The sequence below is a fragment of the Cynocephalus volans genome, chromosome 5, assembly GCF_027409185.1.
Source record: "Cynocephalus volans isolate mCynVol1 chromosome 5, mCynVol1.pri, whole genome shotgun sequence".
NCBI classification, from domain to species: domain Eukaryota; kingdom Metazoa; phylum Chordata; class Mammalia; order Dermoptera; family Cynocephalidae; genus Cynocephalus; species Cynocephalus volans.
The window spans coordinates 124,386,538-124,401,901 of NC_084464.1; the positions used below are offsets into that span (position 1 = coordinate 124,386,538).

Sequence of the window (15,364 nt, forward strand, 5' to 3'; positions counted from 1 at the left end):
TGCCCTTTCACTGTTCCCTCAAAACTCAAGGGAAGTATTCCATTTCTCTTACTAAACTAATTTCCTTCACCTGTAGTGTGTATCCCAATATTTCTTATATCTGGGACAGTTCTTCCCCAATTAGTACCTCCCTCTGTGGATTTCTTGCTCCTCCTCTTCCTGAAATACTGCCTGCTGTAATAAACATAAAAACAACCAAAAATGTTCCATTGATTCTATGTGCTGGAATGTCATTTTTTATTTCCCTTCAACAATAAACTTCTGAAAAAAAGTAGTTTGTGCTCTGCCTTCACTTATTATTAATAAGTTCTCTTCTCAATTTCTGTAAACTGATTTTTGCTTCCACCACTCCGCTGAAAATGCTCTCCCAAGGTCACAGAATGACAGTTTTTTGTTTTTTATTGTTTTCCTGTTTTGTCAAATGTAATGGCTTTTCTCAATCGTCATGCTCCTTGACCTTTCTGAGACATTGGTACTGACTGCTGGCATTTCCACTTTTTCCTGAAAGTGTCTCCACTCCAGGACGCTGGTACACTGTGTTGCCCCATCTCCCAGGTAACAAACTTCCCTTCTCTTCACCAGTTTCTGTCATTTCTTGGTCCTCTTCTCTTCTCTCCCCAAGTTTATTTTTCTTGAAGAACTCTTTCTCTCCTTTGTTATCTACTTTAAATCTCTAATCACATGGATACAAAACCCAGTCTGAGGGTTCAAAGTGAATGTTCCCAATTTCCAAGTGTCTACAGAGTATCTTTATGTGAATGCCCTACCAGCATCCACCCAATTGGATGCCCTTTGCAACTTCTGCATTTGATCACCTTCTCCAACTTTTCGTGCTTGAGCCCTTGGAGGTAAATCTAGCTGATGTCATCAACATCTATTCTTTTCCTGTGAAACCCTTGACAATTGCAAAAGCAGTTACAGCATAGTACAGAGAGAATGATTATGTTTTTAAAGCATACATATTCATGTGCCTGAAGGAATATGTGAGCAAATGCCATTGATATATTTCAATGGATTTCAAGGTTGGGTAACTTAAAAATTTTAAAAAGTGATTTCACACTGACCATTAGTCATGGCTATCAATAATTCTGAAAGTAAACAAAGTTAATTAATTTAACACGAATATCTCAAGGTCATTTTTTCTCTCTCTATACTACCTTCAAATTGCTCTCACCTTTATTGTATAATACTTAGATTATTATAAAAAGCTTTTGATTCAAATTCTTTCTATAGGATTTTACTCAGTCTGCCATTATAAGATAATGATACCACTTCTCATTCATGTCCTCAAGAATTCACATTTCACTTTGGCCTCTGTATTAGTTCATTTTCTGTCCCTTATGACTGAATACCTGAAACTGTAATTTATAAAGAAATAATTTATAAAGAAATAAAGGATTCGTAAAGAAATAAATTATAAAATTTCTTACAGTTTTGGAAGCTGGGATGTCCATTGTCCAAAGGGCACATCTGGTGAGGGGCTTCTTTTGGGTGGGAACTCTCTACAGGGTCCCCTGATGACTCAAGGTACGACATGGTGAGAATGGCTGAGCAATTCTTGTAAATGTACTCACTTGCTCTCCTTATAAAGCCACCAGCTTACACCCATGATTACCCATTAAACCATTAACTCAACACTCCATGAATGGATTAATCCTTTTATGAGAACATGGTCCTCAAGATCCAATCACCTTTTAAAGGCCCCATCTTTCAACACTACCACATTGGGGATCAATCCTCCACATGAGCTTTGAAGGGGACAAATATTCAGACCATATCAACCTCCTAAGCCCCCATTCCTGCATTTCAAGAGCCACACTCACACGGCTGCATCCTGCTGCTGCATTTTTGCCCTCTTCTGCTCTGAACTGGCTCCCAGAATCTCCTTTGTTCCTTGGTCTTCTCATTCTCTCCATTAATACTGTGCTCATCCCTGCCTCTGGGTTAGCTCCTAAATAAAGCTACCATTTATGGAAGCTGAACCAAGTGGCAATCATCACCTCTATTTTGTATAACAGCCCTTTGCTAGGTGAGTATGATGAACGTCATTCAATAGATAAGGAAATTGAAGCTCAGAAACTTTAAGTAATTTAAGCAAAGTCACACCCCAGTAAGTGTCAAAGAGTGACAGATTCATGTCTTTCTAGTATAAAGCCAATGCTGTTTCCACCATACTTTATAATCATCTCCCCATCTCAGCTGCTCTTATATATTTCTACAATTCCAGCTTAAATATATCATCTCCACGAAGCTTTAACTGACTGCTGCAAACTATAGAAGTGACCCCCTCTATTGTCCTAGAGCAATTTTCACTAGTATAATTGTCTTACAGATCTGTGTCCTCGATTATACTCTTTCAGGATGAAACCAATATTGTTCCACTTATTTGTAAATTTTGTATCATCAAGAACAATTCTGAACACATGGTGGTGATATTAGCATAAAATATTTTTAATAAATTGCTGACTTATTATATTTTATAATAAAATGTGCCATTAATGCTGACTTTTCTTTCCTTAAAGGAAGTTAAAATTAAATATCTCATAAAAATAGACATAAATATTTAATGCCAACTAATAGTAGAAAATTTATAGTGCATATATTACTTTTTCTATTATATACCAACAGTAAAATAAAGCATAAAATGCAATATTATAATTGTAGGAAGAGCCAACATAATGTACCTTTTATATAATTTCTGAGCTTTCACTAACACCCGTAAGAGCACAAATGAACAATTTTTATCAGCACCGTACTCTCCCGAGTGAGCCACGGGCCGGCCCGACAAATGAACAATTTTTAAATATAGTAATTCTTCCATGTCTGCAGGTATATCTAAAGTTCAATGATAACTTTGGATGTAAACATTCAATATATCATTTTTTTTTCTACATTTTAAAATTGTTCATTTTTTATTGATCTTCCAGAGAATGCATGCTTTCAGATTATGTAAACTCATTTAAAATGGTTATGTTCATTCACTAAAAATAAAATAAAAGACTTAAGCAATTTCTGCTGATATGTTAGCAGTACTTTTAAGAGAGGTAATAGAAATAATTCAGGTTAATATTTAACATATCATAGAAAGGTGAATTAGAATAATTACTTAATGTAGGTTAACATTTGTGCAAATGAGTATATGCAAATATTTTAAGACCAATAGTATGAATGTCTACATGATGTAATATCACTTGCAATGCACAGAGAGCTATAGATATAGATATAACCTTCTTTTCTACAGATAGATACAGACATATAAATCTTTTTACATAGATAGAAAAATCTTGGAATAGATTTAGCCCTAGAAAGATTGTAATTAATTGGAGTTTTCCTCAAGATTTATAGTCTCTTTTTTCTGTACTTTCCCCTATTCTCCGGTGTTCCTTTTCCCAACTTTCATCACCTGCCTTGACCGCCCAGCTATTATCTTCACTTCTTCCCTTGCAAAACCTGTTTTTTGAGTCTATTTAAAAAGTATTCTAATTTTCAAATGAATGGCCAATAAGACAATGGATTATCTCTTCAAAGAATATTTGCATGTTTAATGAGAGAGAAAGAAAAGTGTTGTATCTATTAGGTTGAACCATATGAAATTATTGTGTTTGAGATAAAAAACGGTTGAATGTAGGTGATGTCATAAGGCTCAAACAATCATAAGGATAAGTTTCAGGCATTTGTCATGCTCTGGCTGCAGCCTCTGAAATTCAAATTGCTCCCTTAGCATTTTGTAAACAGTGTTCAATTGCCATGTAGATAAATAAGAAGCAGTATGTGCTAATAGTTCCAGCGATTTGATGAACTCATCCAAGATCTGCTACCAGAAAATGAGGAATCTATTTTAATTTTAGCATACATTTAATTTTATTGCTTATTACCTTTAAAATATATAGGTAGGATGCACCAGTATTTTTTCAATACTTTGGGTGTCTCCGGGCTACCCAGCCCTCATTGTAAAACCAATCTTGTTTAAACCAAGCAGAATATCTGTAAACGTTACAAATAATAAATGTCCTTACCTGTTTTGGAAGTCTTTTCATCTTTTTTAATTTCAGGTTCTGAGGTAAAATATACATACACACATACAAACAAAAGAGGAAAAAATAAGTATTTGAAAAATAATCAGTGTTAAATGGGTTAATAGGCAGGAGTCAGATTTTTCTCAGCTGTTCTCAATTTCAATTACACCTACATACCTTTATCAATATATTAATGAAACATGTATCTTTAGTACATTATAAAGTAACTTAAACAAAAATAGTTTGAATTTAAAATCCAGCTGGCTAAAAGTTTTCATAAAATAATTTGGCATTGTGTCTTTAATAAGAGCCAATCTCTTATGATTCAAGATTTTTCTAAGTATTGCAAATAAGGAAATAAATAAAAACAGCTCATAAAAAAGTGCAATAATTTTTTCTAATTTGACCAATTTCAATGATTTTTCTGTTTTTGACTACTATACACTTAAATCGTGGAGCTCCACCTGGTGGTTAATTTAATAATTTTTAAATGATATAATTATTGTTTTATTAGTATTTCTATTAATTTTACAAAATAAATTAAATTGTCTTAAATTCAGTAAAAAAATATAAAGAATTAGTGAAATATAGTATCATGTTTTTTCATTGTTGTAGGAAAAACTTTTGTCCAGAAATTCTGCATTCTAACTTAATATCAGTATAAAACAAATACATAATTTGTAAACTATCCAAGAAATATTCATAGCACTATCCTAACCAATGTGATAGTTGACTATATTCTCAAGTTACCAGTTCATCCTTGTATTTAATCAACTTTGCCTGTTTTTTATAGTTCTCCGCTCTTGGCATAGAGTCTTGTTTTGATTAATGGAAGTGTTCTGGTACATTACAGTTTTCCTCCCTTCAAACAGCAGAGAAACAGCTGCTGGTAGTTTTGGTTTACATATTGAGCATAGACTAGTTAGGATACATAGATGGGATACATACTGAGCATAGACTATCTCAGGGATATGGCTAGCCAGATTTTGGGGGGGTGGTTAGTGTAGTAGGTTTTCATTTTCCGTAGTTACAATTTAAAAAAGAGAACCTCATTTGTTCAACTGCAGAATTTTATATGAGAGAATAACACCGCCATTCACACCCTATTTCTTATAATACCTTAATGAACATCCTGTAAAAAGTGGTATCAACACTACTATTGCAGTTCAATATTCTCTGGCACATATTCTTTCCTTTTTAATTGACACATTCACTTAAGTGGGTAAGACTCACCCTATTTTAATGTTGCTTATGCCTTAATAATACATAAAATTTTGTTATACACTTCTTACATAACTTTTTGTTTATTGTCTGTATGTCCACTTTAAATTTTAAGCTCCATTAGGGCAAGAACTATGTCTTATTGACCACTCAAATACCAGCATTGGCTCACATATCTGACATGTGATATATGATCAATTAATATTGTTGAATGAAAGGACAAGTGAAGGAAATGGTGAATACAGACGGACCAAACGCTCCCTCTTGTATATCTCTGGTACCAGAAGAAATTGGTCCATCCTGTGCTTCTAGAACTAGAGATAAAAATTGTCACATAGACTTTACATTTATATTTTATTAATTTTTTTCAATTAAGTGATATCTTTGTGTATACGACCATAGCAAATATGACCTTAATTCAGTGATTCCTTCATTTCTTGGGCTTCCTCATGCCATGTGCTTGGTCTCAGCCAGTTTAGGCCAAAGTTAAGTCATATATAATTTCTTAGTCTGCAATAAAACAATTCTCTTTAGCTGGTAAATTTCAATGAGTTTTTTACTTCATTGAGAAGGAAAGTCTCTTTGTTTTTCCTCTCTCTGGTAGTTTCTTCTTTATTGAATCTATGCTAAGTATAGTTTGAACTCTCAAACAAATTTGCAAAATTGTGGAAATGAGAAATAATACTTCTGGAATACTTATATGGCCCAAGTACTGGTCAACTGTCAACTGGCATTATTCCATTATTCTATTGAATAAGTGCTATCTTTATCCTCATTTTGCAGATGAGGCAATGGAGGTTACAGAAGGCAAGTAGCTTGCAGAAGCTCATGTAGCTGCCAACTGCCAAGCAGCAGAACCAGGGCTCTATCTTCTCAGGCTATTCCCTCTCACCAGGGGGCATATCCCAAAGTCTGGATAGAATGACCCTCACCCTTTTCTTAGCTCTCAGTTTCTAAAGTTGACTGATTCAAATATTTAAACTTCTTAGAAACAAATTCTCACAAATTTAAATATCTCCTTCCCAGAACTAGGTTCACTGGCATTTTTCTCATCGAGCAGAGGTGTCTATTTGAAAAAGCCTTGCTGTGCACATGGCTCTCACCCACTGTCAATTGTGTTGTCATTGCAACCTTGAAATGGAATCATCTTAGCTTTAATGTTCATCAAAAGATCTTTTGCAAAAAATAAAAGTTATGGAGAATGTTTTTATCATCTACAAGTACAAATACAATGCAATCAGAACCAACTTTTGCCTTGCACATAGAATGTCATAAGCACTCTTATGAGCATGTACTATTCAACGTGCATGTGGCTGGGGACCCTCTCAGTATAATAGAGCTACTGGCTTTTAGTGTTATGTAAACCACAGTAACAAGATGACCTCCTGGCAAGTTCTGAATTCTTTTGGCTTTTGGGTCATATAGTCTGGCTTTAAAAGTAAGCTCACTTACTAAGTTTTGTGACCTTGGGCATCACTTAAAACCTCAAGTCCCCATTTTGCCATTGCTAAAATTGAGAAAATAATGTTGTAGAATTGATGTGAGAGTTATAAGTGATGTATGTAAAGAGCTTAGCTATTTTTATATCATGATCCTAAACTTAAATTGCATAATCTTTCAAGCTAATTTTCTTACAGAATTGGGACTTTACCCTTGACTGCAAAGCAGGAATTGATAAGTGAGAAATTGTCAACAGATTTTCCAAGGTGAGCAGCTCCTTTATTAGGATACTTGGTCATTAAGAATTCAAAGCCCTCATTTTGTAGATGCCATTCCTACTGATGATTAAGTCTTTAATTTTTGAGTCATATAATAATGTAAGTCCTAACTAGAATCAGTTTCTGGTCATATAAAAACAACGATAACATATACATTTTAAAAAGTTTAGTCAAAAGACTGCAATGAGATGCTTTAGGGAACTAAGATGTTTAAGTTAATGCTGGCAATTGAGACTTGGAGGCCAGAAAGAAGGAAGGGGAACTTCTATTTTTCACTCCATCTTTACTGTTTACCACTGGTTAGTGCTGCATACAATGAAATATCTAGTTTCTATAAACATTTGTCCTTCATTTTGGACTCCACACACAAGCACTCCAGAAATGTGGAATCAAGAAATCCCCATGCTGAGTTGTTGAGGCAGACAGCTTGCCATTGCACATGCAGCACTGACTCTTCCAGGCTGCTGATTTCGTTTATGAGCTGTAAATTGCTGATGGGCCTGGGGAGAGGAGCTTCATTAATGATTTTTCAATGTCATCAGTACTGTTCTCAAGCAGAGCAGGCAGACCAAAGCTTCAGTGTGCAAGTGCTTAAGTCAGGGGAGAGTAGCAGTAGAAACCATCTCTACTTGGAAGTCTCTGCACTGTCTTCATAAAACCAAAAAGAAAGAAATTTACTTAATACATAAATCCCAAGGATCCACATTCTTTTCAGAATGCCTCTATTTTAATTACTTTGCAAGGTAGAACTTAAATACCATTCATTTTTTCTCACTCTATTTTATCAATATCACATTTGCTTCTTCAGAACAAAGAAGCCTTATATGTGTAGTAAAATATTATAATAATCAATTTTGGAACCAGTGATATTTTGCATTTGCCACATGGTAGTCACTATGCTGAGTGTATTAAATGTATTCATATTTTATTTCTATAATACTAAGTATTTATTTGTTTATTAGCTCTCTAACCCCCGTAGCATATAAACTTCATGAGTTCAGTGATGAATTTTCTTTTTAGGCTGTCCAGTACAGGGATTGAATATCACCACCCACACCTTGGTGTTAGCACCACACTGTAATCTACTGAGCTAACCGGCCATCCCCTATGATGAATTTTTATTTTCTTTGCTATATGATAGTACTTAGACAGTGCTTTGCACAAAATAGAAATCAATAAGTTTTTATTGAAAAAAATAGACAAATTATCATATAGAATCTTCACATACCACTCCTGTGAAGTAAATATGATTAGACCCACTTTAAAGATAGCAATAGTGAGTTTTAATAATCTAAGTACATACTCCCTAGTAAGTGGCAAAACTGGGATTTGAATCCTGATGTTTTCCCAATTCAAAAAACTTAAAAGTCATTGTCTGGCCCCCAAACTGTCACCCATTGTAGAGCAGCTCCCCACAGAGTAGCAGTCCTGTGGGTGTTCTGTCACTGCAGCTGTAGACTCTGCAGATGTGACAGAGGTGGCTGCAACCACCGCCGCCATTGCTGTCATTGCGAGTTAACCCTGCTGCCAATAGGGACACCACAGACACGAGGGAGACGGCTGCAGCTACTAGCACTGCTGCCAGAACCACGAAGTAACCCCGTTGCCACCCAAGGACACTGCAGACATGAGGGAGGTATTTGCAGTCACTGGTGCTGCTGCCACCCCCAAAGGTAACCCCACTGTCACCAAAGATGCCACAGATGCCAGGAAGACAGCTGCAGCTACAATTGCTGCTGCTACCACTAGGTAACGCTGCTGCCACTGTGGACACCATAGCTGTAAGGATTGCCACTGTGGAAACCACAGCCAACTGGGCGGCTTATGTAAGCAGTTACTGCCACCACTGGCACCTCCAAGCAGCCACCATCATCGTGCAAGCAGCCTGCCACATCTGGAGGTTCCTCAAACAACTCTAGGTCGAATCCAGCAATTCCACTGCTGGGTATATACCCAAAGAAATGGAAATCATCATGTCAAAGGGATACCTGCACTCCCATGTTTACTGCAGCTCTATTTACAATACCCAAGTGATGGAACCTACCTAATGTCCATCGTCAGATGACTAGATAAAAATAAATGTGGTATATTTGCACAGTGGAATACCACTCTGCCAGAAAAAGAATGAAATGGTGCCATTCACAGCAACATGGATGAACTTAGAGAAAATCATGTTAAATGAAATAAGCCAGGCACAGGAAGAGAGATACCACATGTCCTCCCTCATAAGAGGGGGCTAAAATAATAAACAAATAAAAAAAAGAAAGCAAGAAAGATACAACAGTCACAATAATACATTGAAATAATACATTGAAAAGGGGTGGGGTGGGGGGAGGGAGATGGGTTAATGAGAAATTGGTTAAAGGACCCAAAGAATGATTACTTATTGTAATGATAAATAAGCTAACTATCCTAATCTTACCATCACACATTGTACACAACTACTGAGAGTCAACTTTGTACTCCACATATATGTGAAGGTTAATTCTAGGTGTGAACTTGATTAGAAGAAGGAACGCAGAGAAAACTTGGAAAGCTATCTTTTTAGGTGAGTCTGTGAGGGCGTTTCCAGCAGAGATTAGCATGAGAATCTAAGTGGACTGGGTGGGAAAGACCCACCCTCAGTGTGGGTGCGAACCATCGAATCATCTGGGTGCCCAGAGAGAACAAAAGACAGAGGAAAAAGGTGAAGCTCTCTCTATCCACGGGAGCTGGGATACACTCTTCTCTACTGTCTATTGACATCAGAGCTCGAGACTCTTCAGCTTTTGGGTTCCAGGACTTACACCAAGGACACTATCAGCTTTCCTGGTTTTGAGGCCTTCAGACTTGGACTGAGCCACGCTACTACTGGCAACCGGTTTGCAGATGGCCTACTGTGGGACTTTTCTTCACAATTGCATGAGCTCATTCCTCTAGTAAATTCCCTCTCATATATTTATAATGTATCCTATTGATTCTTTCTCTGTGGAGAACTCTGACTAATACATATATGTATAATAATTAATCTTTAAAAAGAAATTTAAAACAAACAAAAAATAAAATAAAATCAGAATTTCAGCATGATAAAAAAAAAAAAAGAAAGAAAAGATAATATGAATCTTCCCATGAACTTTTTGAAGACCACTCGTATTATTTAGGTTATATTACCTAGACAAACTAGTAACAGTTATTAAGACTGTAATTGGTATGCATAATACAGGCACTAAGGTTTCTATTCTATTGAGCCAGTCACTAAATCATGAATCATATGAATCATATTAGTTTGTTTCCTAAATTGAGCTGGTAAAACTAAATAAACTGAGCATTTAGAAAACTGATAGCTATCTCACACACTCCTGGAGTAGAATTCAATATTTAATGACGTGAGAAGATTTTATATTTAAAAGCAGGACACAAAATCTATTTGTGTAAAACATACAAAGGAACATTAGCAGTACTATCCCTAGTCAATCATAAGTGAGTTTCAGTATGTGGGAGTCCAGAAAGCTTGGCAACTAAGAATGCCATTCTAAATTTATACTGCCAGACATGAGTCCTGAATCCACCTCAGGTAACCATGTGACCTGGGCAAGTCACTCTCAGGGCTTTGATTTTTCACATTAATAAAAACAGGTTTCCCGTGAAAATTAAATTGAATGCTACCTGTGAAACACTTAGAACAGTACCATAAGTAACACTCATAAGTTTACTTTAAACCCATGGCTTTTACATTATTCAATTATTTTGACCTTTTCATGAAAACTTGCTACTGCTACTACTCCTACTGCAGCCACTTCTACACACAAGTACACAAACACACACATACATACTTACACAACTTTATCGTGGTCCTAACTATTATTTAAAAACAAATAGGATACACCATACACATACTTCCACCTTCTGTTTTCTGCATGAGGCCTTATTGGAAGGAATGTAGAACTACTGTCACTCCAAGTAGCTTGACTTCAATATTTCAGATTTGGGATAACCCTCACTGAACTTATGTCTTTTCCTGAATATGTCTTAAGGGAAATACTTTTTCTGCAAAGACTGTCTGCTCTAATACGTAACATTGATTTTGTCTGTTGTCGATATATTACTTTGTGGTTCAAATAAATATGACTGTCGGAAAGATAAGGGGTGACTGCATTTGAATTTGATTTAGAACCTCTTTGGTTTATAGTCTTCCAAAAGAAGAAACTGTCCTAAGTTTGGGTGGGTGATGTCATACCCTCACAGCTGACCTCTGCTACTCCATAACTTTTCATCTTACCTGTCTATGTTTCTTTACTTCCATATTCTATTGCCCATTTAACATTTTCCTTCCTCTTATTTAACCATGTCCATATGGTTTTAACACTTCATACTTTTTCTATGCTCCCATTTTCTCTGCTTGTGTTTCTAAATCAGTATCATCTTTGCTCATGGTTTGAGGAATCCCTCCATGTTTAACAAAGAGGCAAAGCATCTTCAAGTGACTGTGCAACCTCATCCAAACTGAGGAATTGCAGAGATCATTTCTGCAAAACAGACAAACAGGCAAAAACCAACTGAGCCAAAAATCCCTCAGTTTGAAATTTATTTCCTTTATTTATTAACCAAATGACGGCCTCTGAAATTCTAAATTTCAAATTTCTCACCTTATGAAATGGGGACAATTATAATTATCTCATGTATTTGTTGCTACCATTAGACTAAATAATTTAACAAATATTTCCTGAGCATTCATGTACCTATATTTAAATAAATATCCATTGATGGGGTTTTCTGCCCTTATATGGGTAGAAAAGCACATTAGAACTCATCCACCAGACATTGAACACTGTTGCACATTATCATTGGATTTTTATATTTAATTGGTCCCAGTCAGCTAAAACTATCCAAAGTGGCTAAGTGAATTAATTAGTTTATAGCTAGTTATTTCAAACCGGAACCTAGAGAGTCAAGGTACTGTGCACAGTGCTTTTTCCGTAACACACACACACCACACACACACAAACACACACCCCCACACACCAGTTCTCCATCTCTGTGTGTCTGTTTTTGTCTCTCTCTCTCTCTCACCTCTCATCCCTATTAAGTCATCAAGAAAAAACAATTATGCTTTATAAGCTTCTGTAGGTATAGTTCCAAAATGACTAGTAATGCAAGCGCTTAATGCATGTCTCAATTTTTTATGCCTAAGTCCTGATTCTGCGATTCTTCCTTGGCAAGATGCCCACGGGAGTTTGGTGCGCAGACAAAAAAGTCTGCTGAATGGACACTAAAAACACATAAATGGCCAAAGGGCATTCTCTCTTTGCTGCACAGAATAAGTGCATACATTATTCCTGCCTCATTCTGTCATTTCATTCCCCTGATCCTTTGTCTTTCACGTATTCTAAATACAACATACCACATTTTGGATAGTGTCACTCTGCCTCCATCTATTCTTTCTTTTATGCTCACTTATGTGTGCCTCGTTATTCTCTCCTTCCCTGAAGCTTCTCAATGTGGAGAGTATGCACTTAAATAGGTAAGATATAATTGGAGGTGGCCGCACACTTTGCAGGTCACACAAAGAATAGTCAAGACAAGGCCCTGTGATGTTATTTGAAGATGGCAGGACAGCTGGTTGGATATACTTCAACTAATGAGCCAGTTGACTTTGAACCACTCAATGTGTTTAGAAAGTTGTGCAAAAAATCACTTGCCAAGGTGAATAAGCAGACATTCTTCTGTTTTTCCTTATCAAGGGAGAATTACTAACTATACTCTTCCTTGTTCCTCTGGGTAACAGCCTTGATTTTCTTTAACTTGACATGAGGATAATCAATTAAGTTAATAAAAGGTCATAGGTTTATGTATGGATCATCCTGTACCTGGTTCAAATATGTAAAAATAATAGATGAACTTATATGGAAAATAATACATACAAAAACTTATTAAAACTGGACAGGAAAAATGAAAGAAAATTGTTATGCCATTTAAAAAGTATTTTCCCTCAAGGAGAGAAGTATATAAAAACATTTGCATACGGTAGTTTGAAGAGAGAAGAAAAGTGGACTTGCAGGGCTTAAATGGAAATAATTCCAAGGAAGAACTATTGGGGCTTTACACTTAAAATTGCACATATACTTCACATATATACTTCACATACACATATATTATATTTGTGCATTAACTTTTCAGATGAGGGGGAAATTCACAGTGCTTAGTTACATTACTTTTGTAAAACACATGCTTGGAGAGGAAATTCTGGCACCTTCAACCACTTTGTTTACAGACACATAACCCTTTTCATCCTATCAACTTGGCATTTGTCATGATGGGCATAACAAGAAAAGTGTTAGGTTGTAAACTGAAGAAAGCACTACTGTTACTGTACATTTTTACTTTAACAGTTCTTCAGTAAATGAATAATCTTGAATTTTTAAAGGCATCTACTGAAATTTTATGCTTTAGAATCCTGACGGATCTTTTTTTTAGTCAATGAACTATCTGTAACTTTTCTCCATTTCTAGAAAATACAATAAAATTATTATGAAAACAAAAATCTTAACTACATGTTAGGATATATTTTGCTAATATATTATAATACTGGAAAAAAGGAAAGTAAGATTATATTTAGTGGCTCTTAAGTCTGATACTAAGTAGCTAATTCAGCCTAGAAATAGAAACCTTAGAAAATCATTTAATCTTTGTGCATCAATTTCTTTACTGTTAACATTATAGTCATAATATTTTCTCCTTAAAATACTTCAAAGCAGAATCATGCCAACAAATTAAATCAGAAACAAGGCACCAAAAAGAACAGAAAAAAATACACAAAAATTAAAATACTAATGCTGATAATTAAATCAAATAGTCTAGATCAAGTATTAGATTTTAAAAATATTAGAGCAAATCCTAATATTTCTTAGAGGATGACAAGGTTTGTGAATGCAATTACACTGGAATATCTGTGGTCACTAGATGTGGAAAGATAGAAACACTGGTTAAGTTTAGACTGACATATGTTGAGTTAACATATTCTGAAATGTCTTCTTTGGGATAAATCTTTGAGACCAACTGTCATTGATTCTTTCTCATAAAAGCAGACTGCATAATATACACTCCTTCAAAAAACTACTGAGCTTTTCCATATAGGCTTGCATCTGAATAAATCATTATTTAAAAAGTGCTTATAGAACCAACACTGGAATACTTGCAATGACACACAAAAGCTAGGGACAACTGAACAAATCTAAAATACTAGAAAATAAAAAGCAGGCAGATAGGTTACTAGCACTTGCCCTCAAATTATCTGGTTGCACTCATGCTATGTTAATGTTCTGAGTTTCTCAAGTTTCAGTCCTAATTTTACTCCTTACTAACTTTACTTGGAATTTTATTCTTCTCACCCTTGGCTCTTTCCATAAGGAAACTCACCTATGCATGGCCACATCTTCAAATTCTGTACACAGGCCAATGTGTCCCACAACTATATCCTCAACCCAAATCTCTTTTCTGAATTTCACAACCACATAGCTTGCTGCCAAGTCCACATTTCTATTAGAATGTTCTAAAAGTACCTCCAACTTTGCATGTTCAAAACCAGGCTTATCATCTTATGTCCTAAGCTTGTCCTTTTCCAGTATCCCATCTTAATGTCCCATCTCATCTTGGTCACATCTCATTTCTATTAAATCTGGTTTCTAATATATTAAAATAATTTTAATTGCATGTATACCTTCTAAAATATTATCAAGTCCATGATATTAAATTATGAGTACAATAATCTTCCTTTCAAGGTTACACAAAATTATATATAGTCCCCTAATGTTAATATGGAGTTTACTTGAACATCGTATTAAAAAACAAATAAACAAACAAAAACACTTCCTGTAGTTTACACAGATTCTAGCTACTCTTTTTCTCTCATCTATTTGACTTGCACTGTGTCACGGAAATTAATTACATTAGTCAGTTTAGATTATAAATTAACAAAGGAATACTGATTAAAAATATCACCCACACTTTTCAGTGATTATAAATTTATTATTTGGTGGTTTGTTCAATTAGCTATTTTAAAATAAATATAAGCTGACTAATTTGACACTTCAGGTGTATTTGCTTTATTTCTTTAAATAAAATCCATAGATTTAAAAATATCATCTGGCTATTTATGCTTTATTCATTATATGCATCACAATACATTTTCACAGTGTGTGGATAACCTTTCACTTTTGGATTTGCTTCCTTTGTGTCTTTAGAAATACTTACTCTAACCAAAAGTTATATCTGTGTATATTCTTCTATATATTTTTGAACATTATGTTTGCCTTTTACCACCAAGTCTTTAAAATATCTTAATTTCCTTTCTTTGCAAATAGAACAAAATGTTTTTCTAACATAAGAAACAGATATGGTTTTATATTTGTTTTCCCACGGGTGCATCTGCCA

General features: G+C 35.1%; 1 protein-coding gene across 15 annotated transcripts in view; it reads right to left on the reverse strand.

The window, feature by feature from the left end:
- The window catches only part of TRDN (triadin), a 387,419-nt gene that overhangs the window by 74,766 nt on the left and 297,289 nt on the right, over positions 1-15,364 (reverse strand). For 12 of the 15 annotated variants that reach the window (XM_063096118.1, XM_063096115.1, XM_063096120.1 and 9 more), the window contains 2 exons: positions 4,017-4,055; positions 1,431-1,514 (listed from right to left, as the gene is read on the reverse strand). In XM_063096118.1, coding sequence (XP_062952188.1) covers positions 1,431-1,514; positions 4,017-4,055 — 123 coding nt within the window. The remainder of the gene's footprint in view (positions 1-1,430; positions 1,515-4,016; positions 4,056-15,364) is intronic. The other 3 variants (XM_063096127.1, XM_063096125.1, XM_063096121.1) reach the window with 1 other exon arrangement.